The sequence below is a fragment of the Passer montanus genome, unplaced genomic scaffold (assembly GCF_014805655.1).
Source record: "Passer montanus isolate IOZ18808 unplaced genomic scaffold, ASM1480565v1 scaffold47, whole genome shotgun sequence".
Classification (NCBI taxonomy): Eukaryota; Metazoa; Chordata; class Aves; order Passeriformes; family Passeridae; genus Passer; species Passer montanus.
This window is the reverse complement of record NW_024369596.1, coordinates 3,125,922-3,143,600: the sequence shown is the minus strand read 5'-3', so window position 1 is coordinate 3,143,600 and position 17,679 is coordinate 3,125,922. Positions and strand designations below refer to the sequence as shown.

At 48.7% G+C, this 17,679-nt stretch overlaps 1 protein-coding gene across 2 annotated transcripts in view; it reads right to left on the bottom strand.

Annotated features, from left to right (window-relative positions):
* Nucleotides 1–17,679, bottom strand: part of UBASH3B (ubiquitin associated and SH3 domain containing B) — a 66,707-nt gene that overhangs the window by 12,589 nt on the left and 36,439 nt on the right. Inside the window, exons 2-7 of one of the 2 annotated variants that reach the window (XM_039722005.1) lie at nucleotides 9,163–9,216; nucleotides 8,188–8,374; nucleotides 7,570–7,768; nucleotides 4,606–4,775; nucleotides 3,521–3,729; nucleotides 628–763 (exon numbers count right to left, since the gene is read on the bottom strand). In XM_039722005.1, the coding sequence (XP_039577939.1) occupies nucleotides 628–763; nucleotides 3,521–3,729; nucleotides 4,606–4,775; nucleotides 7,570–7,768; nucleotides 8,188–8,374; nucleotides 9,163–9,216 (955 nt within the window). Of the gene's footprint in view, nucleotides 1–627; nucleotides 764–3,520; nucleotides 3,730–4,605; nucleotides 4,776–7,569; nucleotides 7,769–8,187; nucleotides 8,375–9,158; nucleotides 9,217–17,679 lie in introns of both variants that reach the window. The other variant, XM_039722006.1, reaches the window with a different exon arrangement.

The following is a 17,679-nucleotide window of genomic DNA, read 5'->3' as shown; positions in this document are numbered from 1 at the left end:
AACCTGGGAGGGGGGGACTGCATCAGCTGGAGCTTGAACTGGACAATGAACCCAGTATGGAAATGGACCAAAACTTATAAAAGTGTGAAAACTTTTATTTCAGGGCCATCTTTGGTGTAGCCTTGGCCAGGCTCTTGTACAGCCCAAGGTGTGCCCTTTGAAATCCTTTTAATAAATCCCTGCTTTATTCCTTTAACTCTGCCCAGCCTCTGCTCCAGGCATCACAGTGACAGCAGGTTTGACCTTCAGCAGAGAGGAGAGGCACCTGAGCAAGCCACAGGAGCCAGCAGCAGGCTCCTCCTGCTTTGCCCTTGTGCAGACATCCCAGGGAAGGCTGCAGGATTTATTGTTTTATGGGTTTGTGGGGCTCTTTGGGAATTCATAATCCTGTACATTTATCTATACATGTAATCCTGGTACATTCACATTTATTGTAGGTGCTGTAAAGCTGCTGAGGGGGGCACAGGATGGGGTCCTGCCACCCCAGCTGAAGAGGCAGTTTGGGGATGGGGTTGTGTCATTAAAAACTCTGTAACTTGTGCTGCAGGGAGTGAAAAGAGAAATATTTGGGGAAAATCCTTTCACTGGAAGCTTGTCCCTAACGATTTCTGGCTGTGGGGTCCCCACCTGCACGTTCTGGCAGATGATGGTGAGTGGCCCAGGGTCCCCTGGCCCTTGGTCCTCCTGCTGCCTTCTCTCCAGAGCTCCATCAGCAAAGGCTTGCAGGGATGGGCAAGACGTGGTGTTCAGAATGGAGTAGGACCTGCCAAAAATAGAAGAACACTGTGTTTGGGAATGCTCCTTGTGCCCAGGCTGCTCTCAGGATGTTTCTGTAGCCTGCAGGAGCCGGTGGTAATTACTGTTGTGATGTTATTTCATTATTATTGGGGTTTCAGTGCTGCCCTGAGAGCACCTTGCCAGGTGATGCACACACGTGAGGAGACCAATTCCACCTCCATGGGCTGTTTCCTTAGAAACAATTCACAGAACAATTCCCAAACTTTGGCCTGGGAGGCCCTCCCAACCCTGGAATATTCTCACGGACAGTGCAGGACCCTCCTGATGACCACAGGATGCTCACTAACATCACCTGGGGACCTGTCCATGTCACTGGCTGTGGATTTGTGCTCCCAAGTTTGGGAATTAATGGCTGCAGGGAGATTGCTCTCACCTTTCTAGCACAAGCTGTGGCTTCAGCAGAAACCTGGGGCCTCTCCCTGGGCAGTTTTCAGGGTTCTTGTGCCCAAAACAGCTTCTCCCCCTGGCAGGGACTCAGCCCTGTTGCTCCTGCAGTTTTCAGTGCTGCCTATTCCCCCTCCCACCTGCTTGGGAATTTATTCCCCCCAGTGCTTCCAGTTCAGGGCAGCCAAAGGGGTTTAACAGACCCCACTCTCCCTGCAGGGCCCTGCCTAATGATGGTGGTCACTGAATAAAGCTCTTATTCCCAGATACTCAAGGACTTTGGCCAAAACCCTGGGGACTCAAATGTGACAGGCAATTACAGAAGCTGCCTCGACCCTCTGCTGACTCAGTTACCTCTGCTTAGTCATTAAAAAAAAAAAAAGAACATTATCAGGTAATGGATGTGGTCATTTACTTTGACAGGAAGAGCTGCCAGAGCTGGCACTTTTCAGTGCCTTAAATACAGCAGGAGCTGCTCCCTGATAGCAGCAGTTAGGATAAAATCTCACAGGGGTTTCACAGCTGGTGAAATAGCCCCGAGTGACTCTGCCAGTGGGACAAAAATAGGTCACCTGCGTGAGTTATATGATTTACAGGAGGAAAAACCCACTATGATGTTGGTCCTGATCTATGACCTGCTGGAATTAGGGTGCAAGGATGACACTGAGCTACTGGATTATTCCTGAGCTCCCAACAGGGGCTGGCCCTGCCCTGAGGAATTGTTCCCCACATTGTCCAAATGCTGGTGGAGCGTTGGAGTCAGCACTGATCCATCCTCAGTGACCCCAGAACGTGAATATCTCACTGTGAACAGACTCCCAATGTGAACAGAATCTCAGTTCTCACTTAGGACCCATCTCTATTTCTGCACAAAGTGAATTTCTCCCAGCTGTCAGCCCTTCCTCCCTTTAATTTAATCCCTTTCCTGCCTTGCCCATATGACATTTTTTAAGGACACTGGTCTGGAGAATACCAAGGATTTTTTGGTTACCCCACTTCCCTTTGCCCCCAGGAGCTGCCACACAATTTCTGAGCCTTTCTTTCTCTCTGAGCCTTTTAATAAAGGCCACAAACGCTTCAGCATCTATTTATAGATGGCAGGATTTGCTGGGAATGGTGATGAGGAGAGGCAAACTCTCAGTGTGCCTGGAGAAGAGCCACCAGCCTGTCTCCAGAGCTGCTGGAAAACACAAACTGCTGAGGCTGCTCCAGCTTACTCATCTCCTAAGGACAGGCCATTGTTTGGAGGCTTTTCCCCAAAAACCCTGACTCCATCTCCTGTCCTCTGGATGGTGCCTTGTCTCCCCTGCTCTGGCAGGGGTAAATGACGGGGGAATGAGTGATTTCAGGACCAGAATTCTGTTTTTGAATTGAATTTTGAATTGAATTCCCACCAAAATCAAGAGGCATAACCTTATTTAAAAGACAAGGGCTGCATTCTCACTGAAGCCAAAAACAAGCTCCTAAAATTCTCGCTAAATAAACTAAGGAATATTCCTGATCCAAAGTCTTTCCCAGCAGGGAATTACGCAGGGAAGATGTCTCTTCCCAAATTAACTCTCATATTTACACCTTGCTGATGGCAGGCCCAGCCCAGAGGTGCCTGCACAGCAGTGGCTCCAGCAGCCATCTGCTGCAGCTCCATCAGCCTGCGAGTCACAAAGAGCTGCTGCAACATCTCAGCTGCAAAATCACCTTGTCCTCTCACCCCACGCTAAGGGAGAGCATCTGCTGCTCCTTGGCTGATGGGATGAGGCTCTTGTGCCAGCTCCTTCCCCTCAGTGCCCTTCTCAGCATCCCTCCTCGCTGCCCTAGGTGAAATCCCAGCTGCTGCTGCTGCTGCCTTGAGTTTGAGCTTTTATATTTTATAGATTCTGGAAAATATAAAACCCACATATTTTCTGGATTCTGCCTTAGTGTGTGACTCTGAGCTTCACATCAAGTGTCAGCAGTTCTCCTCACAGCTCAGGCACACAGAACAATCCTTTTCCAGCCCCAGAACTGCTGCAGCTTCAGCCCAAAAAGTGCAAACAACAGGGAATGGAGGAGAGCAGCCTGGGAGGATGGGACTGCATCAGCTGGAGCTGGAATTGGACAATGAACCCAATATGGAAATGGACCAAAACTTGTAAAATGTGAAAACTCATGACTCGGGATCCATCTTTGGTGTAGCCTTGAGCAGGTTCCTGTAGAGCCCAAGCTGTATCCTTTGAAACCCTTTAAATAAATCCCTGCTTTATTCCTTTAACTCTGCCCAGCCTCTGCTCCAAGGAGCCTCTCCAGGCATCCCTGAGCCCCTTTCTGCAGATGTGGGAAGGGGAGGAGCAGCTTCACCTACCCATGGAACACCCAGGTGCCACATTCATCCGCCTTGGTGATGTAGTTCTCAGGCAGCAGCCCCGAGCAGCCAGTGGCCAGGGAAATGCCATAAATCCAGCCCTCACTCGTGCTGGTTTGCTCCACTGGGGACATGAAAATGAAATCCCCGGGGACCAGCTCCAGCTCGTCGTCGTTCTGGGGGGTGTAGGGGTAGATCACTTGCAGAGTCTGGGGGAGAAAAGCACAAAATATTAATGAGTGTCACATCAAATGGACCCCCAGCAGGGTAATAATTAGCATAGACTCCAAGTATTACAGAAGGCTGAATAATAATCTTTTTTATGAAACCCATTGTTCTTTTTTATATTCTAGTTCTCTACAGGTGGAATTGATTGGTGTTTTTAGTTAAAACACCATTACCACTGGCTAATTAAGAAACCACCCTTTGGTAAACAAATCTCCATAACACATTCCACATGTGCACAACACCAACAATAATCAGCAAGTGAAGATAAGAATTGTTTCTCATTCTTTCCTCTGGTGTTCTCACAGCCTTTCCCAGAATGATTCCTGGGAAAGTTGTATTCCTCTCTGTGGCCACAGAGCTGCTGCCACAAGGCAGCAAGGCTGGTGAGGGGCTTGGAACACAAGCCCTGTGAAGAACGTTTGAAGGAGCTGGGGCTGTTTAGCCTGGGGAAGGGGAGGCTCAGAGGGGACCCCATTGCTCTCTACAATTCCTGAAGGGAGGTTCTGGACAGGTGGGGTTGGTCTCTTCCACCAGGCAGCACTGACAGAACCAGAGGACATGGTCTCAGCTACGTCAGGGAAGGGATAGGTTGGATATTAGGAAAAAAAAAATTAACTGAAAGAATAATAAAGCACTGGAATGATCTTCCCAGGGAGGTGGTGGAATCAGCACCTCTGGATGTGTTTAAAAAAAGGCTGGACACGGCACTTGGTGCTAGGGTCTGGTTGAGGTGTGAGGTTGCACTCGATGATCTTAGAGCTCCCTTCCAACCTCATTATTCTGTGATTCTGTGAAATGGAAGGGGGCCTTCAGCAGAGGGGTGATTTGTTGGGGTGAGGGGAGCTCCAGGAGTTTACCTCGTGGTTGACGAAGCGAATGTCGCGGGAGAAGATGGCGGCCACCCAGTCACAGCCCAGCTTGACGTCGATGCTCTGCGCCAGCTTCTCCAGCGTGGGCAGGTGGCTGCTCTGGAAGTGATAGGCCAGGGTCACGTGGAGCTGCTTCTTGTGGGGCTCCACGTGGACATCTGCAATGGGGAGAGGAGGGTTGAAAACCCCTTCGTGCCAGGTTGGTGACCGTGGCCTCCAACAGAGCTGCACTTGCAAAGCTCAAGTAGCTCAAGAGACAAGCTGGAGTTCACCTGGAATCAGTCTGGGAGTGTGAGGTTGTTGCTGCTGCATTAGGGACAGCTGAATAAAGCAAGACAGACTCCAAAGTCTTCTCAGAAGGCAACAGCAAAGTAAATTGACATCACATTTTTTTATAGATTGTTCTGAGAAAGCTGGATCTGGTGGGTTCTCAATCAATACCCCTCACCTCATTGCTAATTAGGAACAACACCCTTGTTGTAAACATCTTGCAAGTAAACAAGTACAAAACATCAGCTGCAAAGGTTAAAGATTATTTTAATTCTTTCTCTGAGCTTTCTCAAAGCTCCCCCAGAGCAATGCCTGGGAAAGTTTATCTGACTTCCTCTCTGACCAGACTGCCAGCATCCACAGGAGGTTTCTAATATTGAAAATATCAGAGATTTGGGGTCTGATTCAGCCAGGGTGCCAGACAAGGCATCCCTGCAAACTGCCAAACAGCAGGGGGTGTGACAATCCTTACTGCAGCTCTGGACATGCAGGATCTCCTGCCAAAAGAAAAAAGACATTTTTCCAGGTAGGAAAATCCAGGAGGCCTTTATGAGCAGCTGAGGATCTTTCCAAAATAAGCAGGTTAAAAGCATGATTTTTACTCTCCCTCTATCATTCTCTCTGCTGCACTAAATGACAAATCCATGGAATTTGCAGGTTTGTGCAAGCTGATTAAATCTTTTCCCTGGACATTAGCTGGATTATCAGTTTAGTCACTGAGGGTGAGGTATTCCCAAATTGTGGAAACATAATAATGATTCAAAATGATCCTGCAGAAAAAAAGAATCTGCATCAGGAGATGATTCCAGGTGAAAATATGTGAAATATTTGGGCTCTTCCAGTAGATGTGGAAATCACAGGACACATTGTTTGCACGTAATTTATTCATGCTTATTCAACCAAAAATTGCAATTAGATTTGACTGATTATTCAGTCACAATTGCAGCTATTCAGAGACTTGGCTCCAAGTGCCAGCCAGGGGTAGCTCTGCAAGCTCATCCATCTTTTTTCTGTTGTTGTTTTTCATCAGCAATAAAAATATGCTCAAGATCTTTGAAAAAAAACCCAGAGACTTTAATGTGCTAACCTGACCAAGCTGTGGCTGCAATGCAGCAACTGCCTTCCCTTAAAAAACCCCAATTTGGCCTGAATTGGAGCAGTCTTGGGGCAGAAGATTGTTGGAAGCCACAACTGCTTCTTTATTCTGGGTCAGTGGGGTTTTTTTGGATAAAAATCACATTTTTGGCTGTGCTGGAGGGAAACATAGATCCCACTCTCACTGGCTGCACTGTCCTTGGACCCACCCAATATCTGCCTTCCAAAACCTTCTTTTTAAAGATAAAATTCCCTCCCTCTTCTAAAGGGAAGGGAAGTTCTAGGTTGGGTGAAAGCAACACATTCCAGAGGTTCTGGATCATGGAGCACCTGTGAGCTCTGAGGTTGGAAAGAACACTTGGGGTCTTCTCCCAGAGCCCTCTTCACACCTCAGAAACACAGTGAAAAAACAGCCACGGCCTTGAAATGGCCGGGGAAAGTTCTGTGGTGGTGGCTGGAGGCGGCGAGCGGGCAGGAAACAGCTCAGAGCAGCTCTGTGAAAGGGTAAAGAACCACCAAATGTCAGCTTCCCTTCCAGAAACAGCGCTCAAAACTCAGGGTGAGACATCTCCCAGCTGAAAAGCCAAAGCACCCGCTGGGGTGTTTGAGTTTTCACTTAAAAATCAGGGATTTGCTTTTGAGCTTTGCTTCTTGGTGGCATCAGAGCTCTGGGTCTCTGAAAAGGCCCAAACTGTGAGGTTTAGCAGCTGCTTTGCTCCTGCATGGCATCAAAGTTTTGGTTTTTCTGACAACGCCCAGGCTGAGCTGCTTCATGACACCAAAGTTTTGGTTTTCTAATGCCCTTCATGGCTTCAAAGTTTTGGTTTTTCTGACACTGCCCAGGCTGGGCTCTCATGGCACCCAAACTTTGTTTTAATGACAATGCCCAGACTGAGCTCCTTCATGACACCAAAGTTTTGGTTTTCTATCAATGCTCTTCATGGCTTCAAAGTTTTGGTTTTTCCGACAATGTCCAAACTGGGCTCTTATGGCATCCAAGCTTTGGTAATTCTGACAATGCCCAAACCTGGTTCTCGTGGCATCAATGTTTTGTTTTTCTGACAATGCCCAAACCTGGTTCTCATGGCATCAGTTTTGTTCTTCTGACAATGCCCAGGCTGAGCTCCTTCATGACTTCAAAGTTTTGGTTTTCTATCAATGCCCTTCACGTTTTCAAAGTTTTGGTTCTTCTGACAATGCCCAAACTGGGCTCTCATGACATCCAAGCTTTGGTTTTCTATCAGTGCCCAGACTGAGCTCTCTTAAAATCCAAATTTTTGTTTTCTGACAATGCCCAGGCTGAGCTCCTTAATGACCAAAGTTTTGGTAATTCTGACAATGTCCAAACCTGGCTCTCATGGCATCAAAGTTTTGGTTTTTCTGACAATGCCCAGGCTGAGCTCCTTCATGACACCAAAGTTTTGGTTTTCTATCAATGCCCTTCATGTCTTCAAAGTTTTGGTTTTTCTGACAATGCCCATGCTGGGCTCCTTCATGACTTCAAAGTTTTGGTTTTCTGACTCTCCAGGCTGGGATCTCATGCCATCCAAGCTTTGTTTTTCTGACAACGCCCAAGCAGTCACTCACCTGCTTTGGAAGCCGCCTCTGCAGCGAAGTCTGCAGCAAACTTCTTGAGCACCTCAGCACTTTCCTCCTTGACGAAGAGCCCGATGAAGTTGGAGGAGGTGTAGAGCTCCAGGGGCAGCGGGGCAGGGAATTTGCATTTCCAGCGCATCACCGTGGCCTGCAGGGCTTCCGTGAGAGCGTCCACCTTGCTGTCCTCACACTGCCAAGGAAGCAGGACAGGCATGGCTCAGCAAAGCAGAGGGTGTGGGTGGGTGTCAGTGGCCTACCTTTCCCCTCATGCAGTGAGAAAAAGCACAGGGGCATGGAAAAAAAAATAAATCTATGTTTAGAAATCCTCGGCCCCTCCCTTGTCCTCAAAGCAGGATCAGCTATCCCCAAGTAACCTCCCCAAGCTCCCCCCACCCATTCTCACGCTGAGGATCACTGGAGAGGATGAGAATTCAGTCTTCTGCTGCTGCTCTTCCCTGAAAACAACAGCTTAAAAAAAACAATTACCTCCTCCAGCAGCCCAGGCACTGACAAAATCCCCCCAGCTCCTCCCTAAGCCAGGATGAAGTCTCCAGGCCGAGCCTGGCAAGGAATGGCTACAGCAGAGAGGGGAGAGGAGCTGTGCTTTACCATGAAGAACTGGCAGAGGGTGATGTGGGGGAAGATGTTGTGGGCTTTGTTCTTGCCACAGATCTGCTTCGACTGCTGCCAGAACTCGGAGAGCTTCTGCGCCAGGGGCCCGGTGGGCCGCAGGTACAGCACGTACTCCCGGGGCAGGGTGTCATCCAGGAACGGGTCACCCACGTGGGAGAAGAGCCTGGCGGGCACAAACAGCTCTTAAATCGAGACAGAGTCGCGGATTTTCTTCCCCCAGCTAAACCAGCTCCCCCTGTGCTGCCGCTCGTTGTCCCTGCATGGGGAAATGCAGCTCTGGCGGGGCAGGCAGAGCTGCTCTGCCTCACTTGCAGCCCATTTGCACTGCTCAGTAACACAGAAAATTGGGGTTTACTTTCAGGCTGGTGCTCTGGAGATCTAAGCCAGGTCACTGCTTCTGCCTTTTCTGCCTCTCAGAGTGCAGAACACAGGGAGGAGAGCACCAGGAATCGCTCCATGTCTCAGCAGGCAGCTCCCAGCTGCAGAGTGAGGGGGGTTCCTTCTCTCACCTGTTCCCCCTCCCACCTGCTTGGGAATTTATTCCCCCCAGTGCTTCCAGTTCAGGGCAGCCAAAGGGGTTTAACAGACCCCACTCTCCCTGCAGGGCCCTGCCTAATGATGGTGGTCACTGAATAAAGCTCTTATTCCCAGATACTCAAGGACTTTGGCCAAAACCCTGGGGACTCAAATGTGACAGGCAATTACAGAAGCTGCCTCGACCCTCTGCTGACTCAGTTACCTCTGCTTAGTCATTAAAAAAAAAGAACATTATTATAACACAGATCACAAACCCTCTCAGACCAGGCTCATTTCCAGCACTTAAACAGCACCTCACTAACTCTGCAGGTGCTGTTCAGACAACAGCCCTGTTTAAACCTGCCACATTCTAATGGCTGAAACCCTAAATCCACCCTTTCTGCTACTTTTTAACATTTATTACTTCATACCAACCAGTCGCATGCTGCTTGAACACTCCTTCCACCTGTCGATGCCAGCGCTTTTTGTCTGCAGAGAGAGCAAAAGAAAAAGAGAATTTCAGTGCTGCTGGGTCTATTGCTGTGTGTTTGGGCCCTCATGGGATGCCCTTTCCAATTCTCCAATGCTTTTTGTTTGGATGTGCCACCTGTCAAATCCTCATAAACTGTTTGAAGGGCAAAGTCATGCAGCCAGCACAAAACATGAATTATGGAGCTCTGGGTTTTCCCACTTTTTCTGGACAGAGAAACACCAGCATTTAATGGTCTCTTTGCTGGCAATTTCAGCATGAAACCCCAAAGATTTGGGTCTGAGAGAGCAGGAGTTGCAATGACGAGGAGAAAAATTCAACAGCCACGAGAGGGCACAAACAGAGATTTTCCTGCTTAGAAAATCCTCCCTTTAGTCCTTGCTGTACTCAAAGAGCTCTTCTGCTTCTTTCCCCTCAGGATATCTCCGAATCCCTTTTCCCTCCAGCTGGGAACACCCAGCTCTGCTGTTCAGCAAGTTTTCTGAGCAGAAGTAACAGATTTAAATGTGGAATTGTGTTTTCCAAGTGCTCGACACCAGCACAGGAAAGCAGCTGTGGATCAGCTCAGCCCCGTGGCACCAGGGACAGCCAAAGGGAAGGATTCACCCAGAACCCAGATGGAGCAAGAATTATGAGTGAAGAATGCAGAAAATGACAGAAATTTTAGGGTCATGAGGCAGAGACAGGCGCTCAGCTGGGGAGGGTGCAGAATTCCACGTGAATAGGTGATTTCCTAAAGGGAAAGGGGGCAGATCCAGGCTCCAGCCCGTGGGTCTGGGGTCAGGGACCCTCCAGGACTTGTGAGCATGTTTGTGTCACCCTTCTGCCTGCATGTCCAAATGCTCTGACACCCCCAGAGGACATCCTGCACGTCACCCCCAGCCCCAGCCATGTGCTGTTGACTCAGCTGTGCTTCAGCCTCCCCACCCCTTGAACACACACATTTTGGTTCGTTTGGAGGGTAAGAGGAAGGCAGAAAGATAATGCTGATAATGATAAAAAACAAAAAAGAAAAAAACTAAAGAGCTGTGTTGCAAATGCGTGGTGATGAACATACTTCCTCCCCAAGCTGTTTTGCTGTCCTCATCTGCCAGCATTCCCTGGAGATCAGCAGTGCTGCCCTCTGGGGGGATGGATTTGGTGGATTTGGGGTGGTGAACGCTGTGGGTTGGGGTTCCTGCCCTGCTGACCTTGCTCTGCTCTGGAAAGTGTTCTGTGCAAAGCAGAAAGTGCTTTGCTTTGGAAAGCAGCTCAGGCAAAGGAGCCGAAAAACAGGGGGGAACCTCTCTAAAAGATAAGAGGGATCTCTAAAAGATAAGGGGCACTTCTCTAAAAAATAAGGGGGAACCTCTCTAAAAGATAAGGGGGCACTTCTCTAAAAGATGGGGGGGCTCTCTAAAAGATAAGGGGGAACTCTAAAATATAGGGGGGACCTCTCTAAAAGAGAGGGGTACCTCTCAAAAAAACAGGGGGGATCTCTCTAAAAGATAGGGGGGACCTCTCTAATAGATAAGGGGCACTTCTCTAAAAGACAGGGGACACATCTCTAAATTATAAGGGGATCTCTCTAAAAGATAAGGGGCACCTCTCTAAAAGACAAAGGGAACCTCTCTAAAGGACAGGGGGGATCTCTCTAAAAGACAAGGAGGATCTCTGTAAAGGATAAAGGGCACCCCTCTAAAGGATGAGGGGCAGCTCTCTGGGAGCAGTGCCTGGGGATTCTTCCTGCCCTGCTTCCATCATTTGTTGTGCTGCCCTTGCTCCGCTCCCCTCCAGCCGGGGTTGTTTCTGCTCTTGACGAGAGAGATGTGACTCTGCAGAACTGTCCCCTGAAGTCTGGCAGTGAAGTCTGGCAGCTCTGCCTCTGGAATGAGCAGTTTCTCCAGGATTTCCTCTGCCCAGAGCTCTGGAGGAGCTGTGCACAGTCCAGGTTCTCCCACTCCACCTCAGGGACTCTTTTCCTTCATGACCTGATGATTCCTTGGAACAAACCCCACAGAGGAGCTCTGCTGGAATTAACTGCAGCTCCTGCAGAGCTGGGGACCCCGAAGGGAGGCAGAGAACACGAGGCTGGAGCCACACCTTTGTTCACCTGGGATTTCAGAGCTGCCTCCATCATCCACAGGGACAACCAACCCCCCTGTCAATTTAATTTTCAGTGTGAGGAGGAAATGCTGCATAAAGCAAACAAAGCCGGAGGATATTTTTATCCCAGGACCTGCAAATGAGAGATTTATTCTTCTTTTTTTTTTATTTTAGTGAAAGGAATGGTGCTGATGACTGATAAGTCTCTGCTTCCCTCCCAAAATCCCACCCTGGTCAAAACCTGGAGAGGACCCATCCTCCAGCTCCCAGGCCAAAATCAGCTTTTTAGAAGTTGAGTACTCAAAACTGGTCCCAACCATGCAAAAGTGGCCTGATTTTCACAATTGCTGAGTGCAGTGGGAGCTGGAAAACACATCCTGCTCCTGAGAAAATCAGGTCACTTAATTAGGTGACAAATTATGGCTTAGGTGCTCACATTTCCTCACGCTGGGTAGCAAGTGTTGGCTGGAGCGTTGCAGAAAAAAACAACAGTGACTCAGATGAACCAGAAAAGAGGAAAAAGGAAGAAAATTACTTATTTTTCAGAATTTACTGGATGGTATCACTGAGTAACCGTTTCTGGTGATGCAAAATGGGTTGAGAAGCTTTGTGCAGCACTGCTGGTCCCCTGGGGCACCCAGCTCCTCCATCTCTTGCCTTCTGAGATGAAGTGCAGGGAAATCATTTAAAAGCACCCAGCAACATGGAATAATCATTTTGAACAGACAGCAAGGCACAGGTTCTGTGCAACTGCAGCTCTGGAGAGTCTGGGGAAGGGGAAAGAAAATCCTAACAGCAACGACTTCCAAATGCACAGCAGGTATTTTATTCACCAGGAAGAATTAATTGGGTTTGATTCTTCCACCTCAAAGCCCTGCCCATGACACTCCTCAATGTCAAGGCCCAAGGAAAACCTTTCCCCACTCAACCCCTGGTTAAACAGGGTGAAATATTGCCAGGAAGCATCCCAGCTAAACAGCTGGCCCCAAAACATTGCAGCAGAATTGGTGCTGCTGCCCTGGCCCCACACTGATGTGGAAATGGTGCCCATTTTAACCCCACTTTGAGGCAGGGCACAGAGCTCTGAGCACTTCTCTCCTTACTGCTGGGGGATTCTTGGCTTCCTGTCACTTCTGGCTGGGAAAAAAACAACAAAAAAGGGGAATGTCAATGGAGCTCAGGAAAATATATCAATAAACATAAAATATAATGGCCAAATCCCATTTGCTTCAGAGGAAATGACTGTAATGGGGAATGAGGCATTGACCATAACGAGAACCACACAAAAATCCTCCCTCTGCTGAGAGCTCAGCCTTCTGCTTCTGGTCCAGCTTAAAAAGTGCTGGGATTTATCCAAGCCCAGCTTAAAAAAGGAGGGTGAACAGACAGTGGGGAAGCCACTGCAAACAGCAAGAGCAAGGCATGGGGGGAATATTCTGAGATAAAATATAATGCAGGTAAAAATATATCACTAAAAAAGTGTGCAAACTTCAGGAGCTTGATGCCCCAGCAGGGATTTCCATTGGCTCTTCTTTGATTTCACTAATTGTGCCATCAGCAGAGCTCTGTCTGCGAGAGGGACCCGGTTTTATTTGGAATTTCTGCTCTCAGAGGCTGCAGAAAACACCAGCAGCAGCCTCTGCCTCAGCTCCACAGGCACTGAGGGATTTGGGATTGAGCCCTGCAGGGATGGAGGAATGAGAGAAAATGACAAACTCTGCCCTTTCCTCCCACCCCTCAAGCCCCACAAACTCCTTCCCCCTGAGCAAAACCCCTCTGAGGGATGAACTCATCACTGAGTCTTTGGCCCATCAAATATTTCGCTGTGTAAATAAAGATTTTTAAAATAATACGATGGAAATACTTCTCTTTCCTCATCAGGTCCCACTCACAGGCCTGCCTGAGAGGGTGAAATAGGAATTACAGCCCATAATTTATGCCAAATGAGTCTGAAAGAAGGATGCTGTCAAACAGAGCGTTTTTCCTCAGGAATACAAAATAAGCACCTTGGTTTTTGCTTGTTTGTGCCTATAAAACATATTTATATAAACATATATTCAGCTAGCTCTATGTATCTATTTAAAGCTTGGCTTCTTGCATCTCTGTTGGTTTCTGGTAAAAGAATAGAAAGCAAAATGTTGGCTGGCTCTGGGAATGGGAAAAAATAGGAATTTTCTGGCTGCAGCTGCTGTTTGGAGCAGATCTGTCAGTGCAGGTGCAGGTCAGGAGCCCAATATTTAAATTTATTTTAAATATTTAAATTTCTCCTTGCCTTATGTGTCAAAGTCGTGGGTGGGAGGTCCTGAATTCAAACTCTGCTCTATAACCCACAGTAAAGCTGTCAAAAATTCTCCACAAACAGGAAAATGCCCAGTAATTTTCGTGTGTTTTTTTTCCAAATTGCCCATCGAGTGACCTTTACAGATTCCTGAATTTTTGCAGTTTTCATCAATTGTTTATTAACAGTCCAACAAGGGGAATGAGTCTGTTTTAGACTTTCACTAAACAACTGCACAATGAGGAACAGCTTTGCAAGGAAAATTTCTGTGCATTTAATAACTTGTTTATGTGAAATAGAAAAAAACCTCCCAAATTCCTGGGTGCCATGAATTTCTTAATTATTCTGCAGACAGAAATGGCCACAGTGAGGTGTTCCTCCTAAATGTGCTGTGCTCCTCTGAATCCTCACCGTGCACAACTCACTCAGCCACCCCCAAAAAAATCATATGATGCTGCCTCTGTTCTTATTTGGGTGACCTTGCTGCTATAAATAGGGCCAGGACAGGAAGATATCACCAGGGATCCAGTTCCTGTTTAGGGCAGGGGGTTGGGGATGTTCCCTTTCTGCATCTGTGAAGGAAAAAACAACAAAACCCCCGTGGTGCTTTTGTGAGGAGAACGACTCTGATATGAGAGCGTGGCAGGGTAATTAATTTCTCTCCCTCCACTGAGTTTTAAGCAAAAGAGAATCTAATAAGTGCATAAAGTCTGTGATTTCCATTCATCTTCAAAACCCAGCCAATTCACAGTTTAAATTTCCCAGGAAGCCTGATCACCTTCAAAAAGTTAAAACTCGGCAAAAGACAAATTTCACTTGCAAAAGGTTGTACTTAAAACTTCAGTGGCCTCTTAAATTCTCTGTTTTCCTGCCTGACGGCAGAGAGAAATCCCTGCTCACGTGGAATTCAGAGTTTAACTGCAGCCACGTCCCCTCCCGGAGCACCAGCTGCTTTTACACCCCAAGATCCCCTCTGGGAACGTGCTGTTCCCAACCCCTGAGGTCAGCAGGGGCCAGCAGCAGATCCCAGCTGTGGAAAACACCCAGCTCCTGCCTGGAATGCAGCAACTTCCAGAGGGGAAGCTCCTGGGAACGTGGGGACCGCATCCTGCAGCTCAGGGTTTATGGAAGGTGCCTGCTGGGGATGGAAATTCCCTTCCTCCCTCTTCCCAAGGGCTGCCTGCTTATCCCCAGCTCTGGAATATTGAGCTCTGCTAGCAGGGAGGAGAGGGAAAGGGGAAATGGAGATGATAATTTGTGTTTGTAGTCGCCACAGTTTCAAGTGTTCCTTTTTTTTTTTTTTTTTTTGTTCAGAGGACAAGCAAACTGCAGCCTGGCCACAGCAGGAGGAGGAGGAGGATGAAATGATGATTTTTGTGTGCAAAGAAGGAGGGCCTGGGCACGTGTCTCTTGCTTTTTGGAGTTATGTAAGATTTTGAAGGCGGATTTCCCTCCCCACATGTGCACCAAGTCATTCCCTAATCCCCTGCTCAGCCAGCTTGTTAAAGCACGAGGGGAGGGAAGTACAGGCTTGTAAAAAGTGGCCGGGGCAAAGGCAGGAATGTAGCAGCCATTCACCATTTTCAAAGAGGGACAGGGTTTAGAGCGGAAGCAGGATATTCCCTTCCTCAGAACAACAACAGTGCAGCTTTTTCTGAGGCGTGGGCTTGGCTGTCCAGCTCCTGCCAGCCACGCCACGTCCCTGCAGGATGGAGGAGGAACAAGGCTCAGGCTTTTGGGCTCATTTGAATCGGTCACACCCCATCAAAATTCCTCTGTCCTTTCATTCTCCCCTTCAGCTGCAAGGCCCTGTCCTTAGGTTTGCCTATGATCCTGATATTGGTTTTCTTTTTAATTTCTGCTTTGGATGATATTTGCTGTCTGGCTTCCTGGTTCACTTCCTTTAGCTTCTCTCCCCATGTGCTAATCTAAAAGTGCTGCCCAGACAAGCTCTGAAAATAGCAGGAGGCCTGGAGCTGGGAATTTGAGAAAATGATGTCTCACCATTCCCTAATAAACCCACAAAAACTGGCAGCACCTCAGCAGACTCAAACCTGTGACTGCAGGGCAGTGGGGGCTCGGCGAAGGAAGGTGAGAAATAACTGCTGCTAAAGCTTCTGCAGAATTGTGACCACGGGGAAAGCAACCAAATAAATGCACACACAACTGGAGCTCATTCAGCAGGGCCTCGTCCCCTTCAAAACCTGATTTTAACAGCAGCCAGAGCTGACCACGAGCTCAGCACTCACAGCGAGCAGCTTTCATCTCAAAGCCATTAATCCATTTTTAGCTAACCAGGAAGACAATGTCCTTGCAAGGAGCCAAGCTGGAGGTTTAAGGATGCTCCAAGGCACCATCTGGAGGCTCGGTGATAGCCAGGAAAGGAAGCAGTTGTCAGCTGACAGGGAAGAAATGAAGTCCCACATTTGAGGCAGACACGGCGCTTTCTTCTCCCTAATTGCTCCTCTCCCTATCCAGGAATGAGATTTGCCACAGCTCTGCTTTTTATTTTCCTTTTTGCCACGGCCTCTTTCTCCCACCAGGAGCGGGTTTGGGCCGGTGGAGCTGCTGGGGGAATGGGAGCAGGGCCAGGTGGCTGCTGCAGTGTCACCAATGTCCCACTGCCACCTCCTGCCTGTCCATCTGTCCCAGCCCTTCTGCACTGTCCCCAGTGCCCTGCTGCCCCACACACCCCAAAATTCAGGGATGGGGAACAGCTCCCTGTGCTCCCTTTGTGCCCCCACTCCTCCAGCAGCCCCACTTTACTCCTTTATACACTGAATTTTTTAGTAGATCTTTAGGAAGAAAAGGGGAAAAAAAAAAAAAGGCAAAGCCACAAGTAGCACTTTAAAGTGCCAGTGTTAACATTTTCCAGCTTCTTGGGGTTTCAAAACAGGAAGTTTGGGGGCGGTGCAGTTGCACAATTTGCCAGAAAGCTGCTGTTCTGTGAAGCTGGTGACACGGGGCTGTACCAGGAACCCGAGCCCTGGCGGCCACCAAGGATGTGACCTTCTGGGACTGATTCCCAGCAGGTTCTGACGGGCTGCTCCTGCCTGGAGGAGCCCTGTGTGGAGCTGCGGCGCAGGGCTGCTCTGTCCTGCACAAAGCTGTGCTCAGGGGAGCTTCACCCAGGCTGGGAGAGGAAGTGAGCAGAGATAACACAGCCCAAAGCCCAGAGCAGAGCACTGAGCTCTGCTGGATCTCGTGGGAAACCTGGGGTGTAAAATCCTCCCTCCCAGGTGAGCCTCCAGGTCTGCGTGTGCTGCACGCCCTCGCAGGGCTGGTGGGAGAGCTGCTCTGAACCTGCTTCAGATTTGGATCGAGGTGCAAACAACAGGTTTTGATCAAAACTCTGCCAGCTTGGGTCCTGCACAACCAAATCATGGAATCCTGGGTGGTTTGGGTTGGAGGAGCCTTGGAGATCTTCTGGTTCCACCAGGGACACCCTCCCCTGTCCCAGGGTGCTCCAGCCTGGCCTTGGACACTTCCAGGGATGCAGGGGCAGCCCCAGCTTCTGGAAAGCTCTTCCAGAGCCTCACCACCCTCATGGGGAAGAATTTAATCCATAAATCCATCCACTCTTTCACTCCCTCTCTCTCCAGTGAAGAAGGGAATAGCCTGTGCTTGCCAAAAATGGGTGAGCTCAGCTCCCACCCCAACATCTGCACCCAGCCGAATTTGATGTTCTTTGCCCTGATAAATTTTTTTTTGCTCATTTTGAGCCCTTATCTTCCCCTCAAGTGCTGCTTTTCCCTCTTTGGGGGCAGCGCTGGGGCTCTCAGAGGCTCTGCGTGCCTGTGGGCTCACAGCTCTGCTGAAAAGGCAAAGCCAGAGAGGCAAAATGGGAAGTGGACGCCTGGCATGAAGCTAAGCCTGCTCTCACCCCTAAAATAGACTCAGGCAAAGCAGCAAGAAGGAAGTCTAAGAAATTAAGGAAGGTGGAAGGAAGAAGAAGGGTGGGGTGCTGAAATAGTTGGGTCAAAGGCAAAAAGAGAGACTCAAAATAGCCTCCTGCTCTAGACAGCTCTGTTCAGGAAATTTGGGAAGCCTGGTTGTTTTCAGTAACACACAAAATTCACATTATTCCAAATCAGTATTC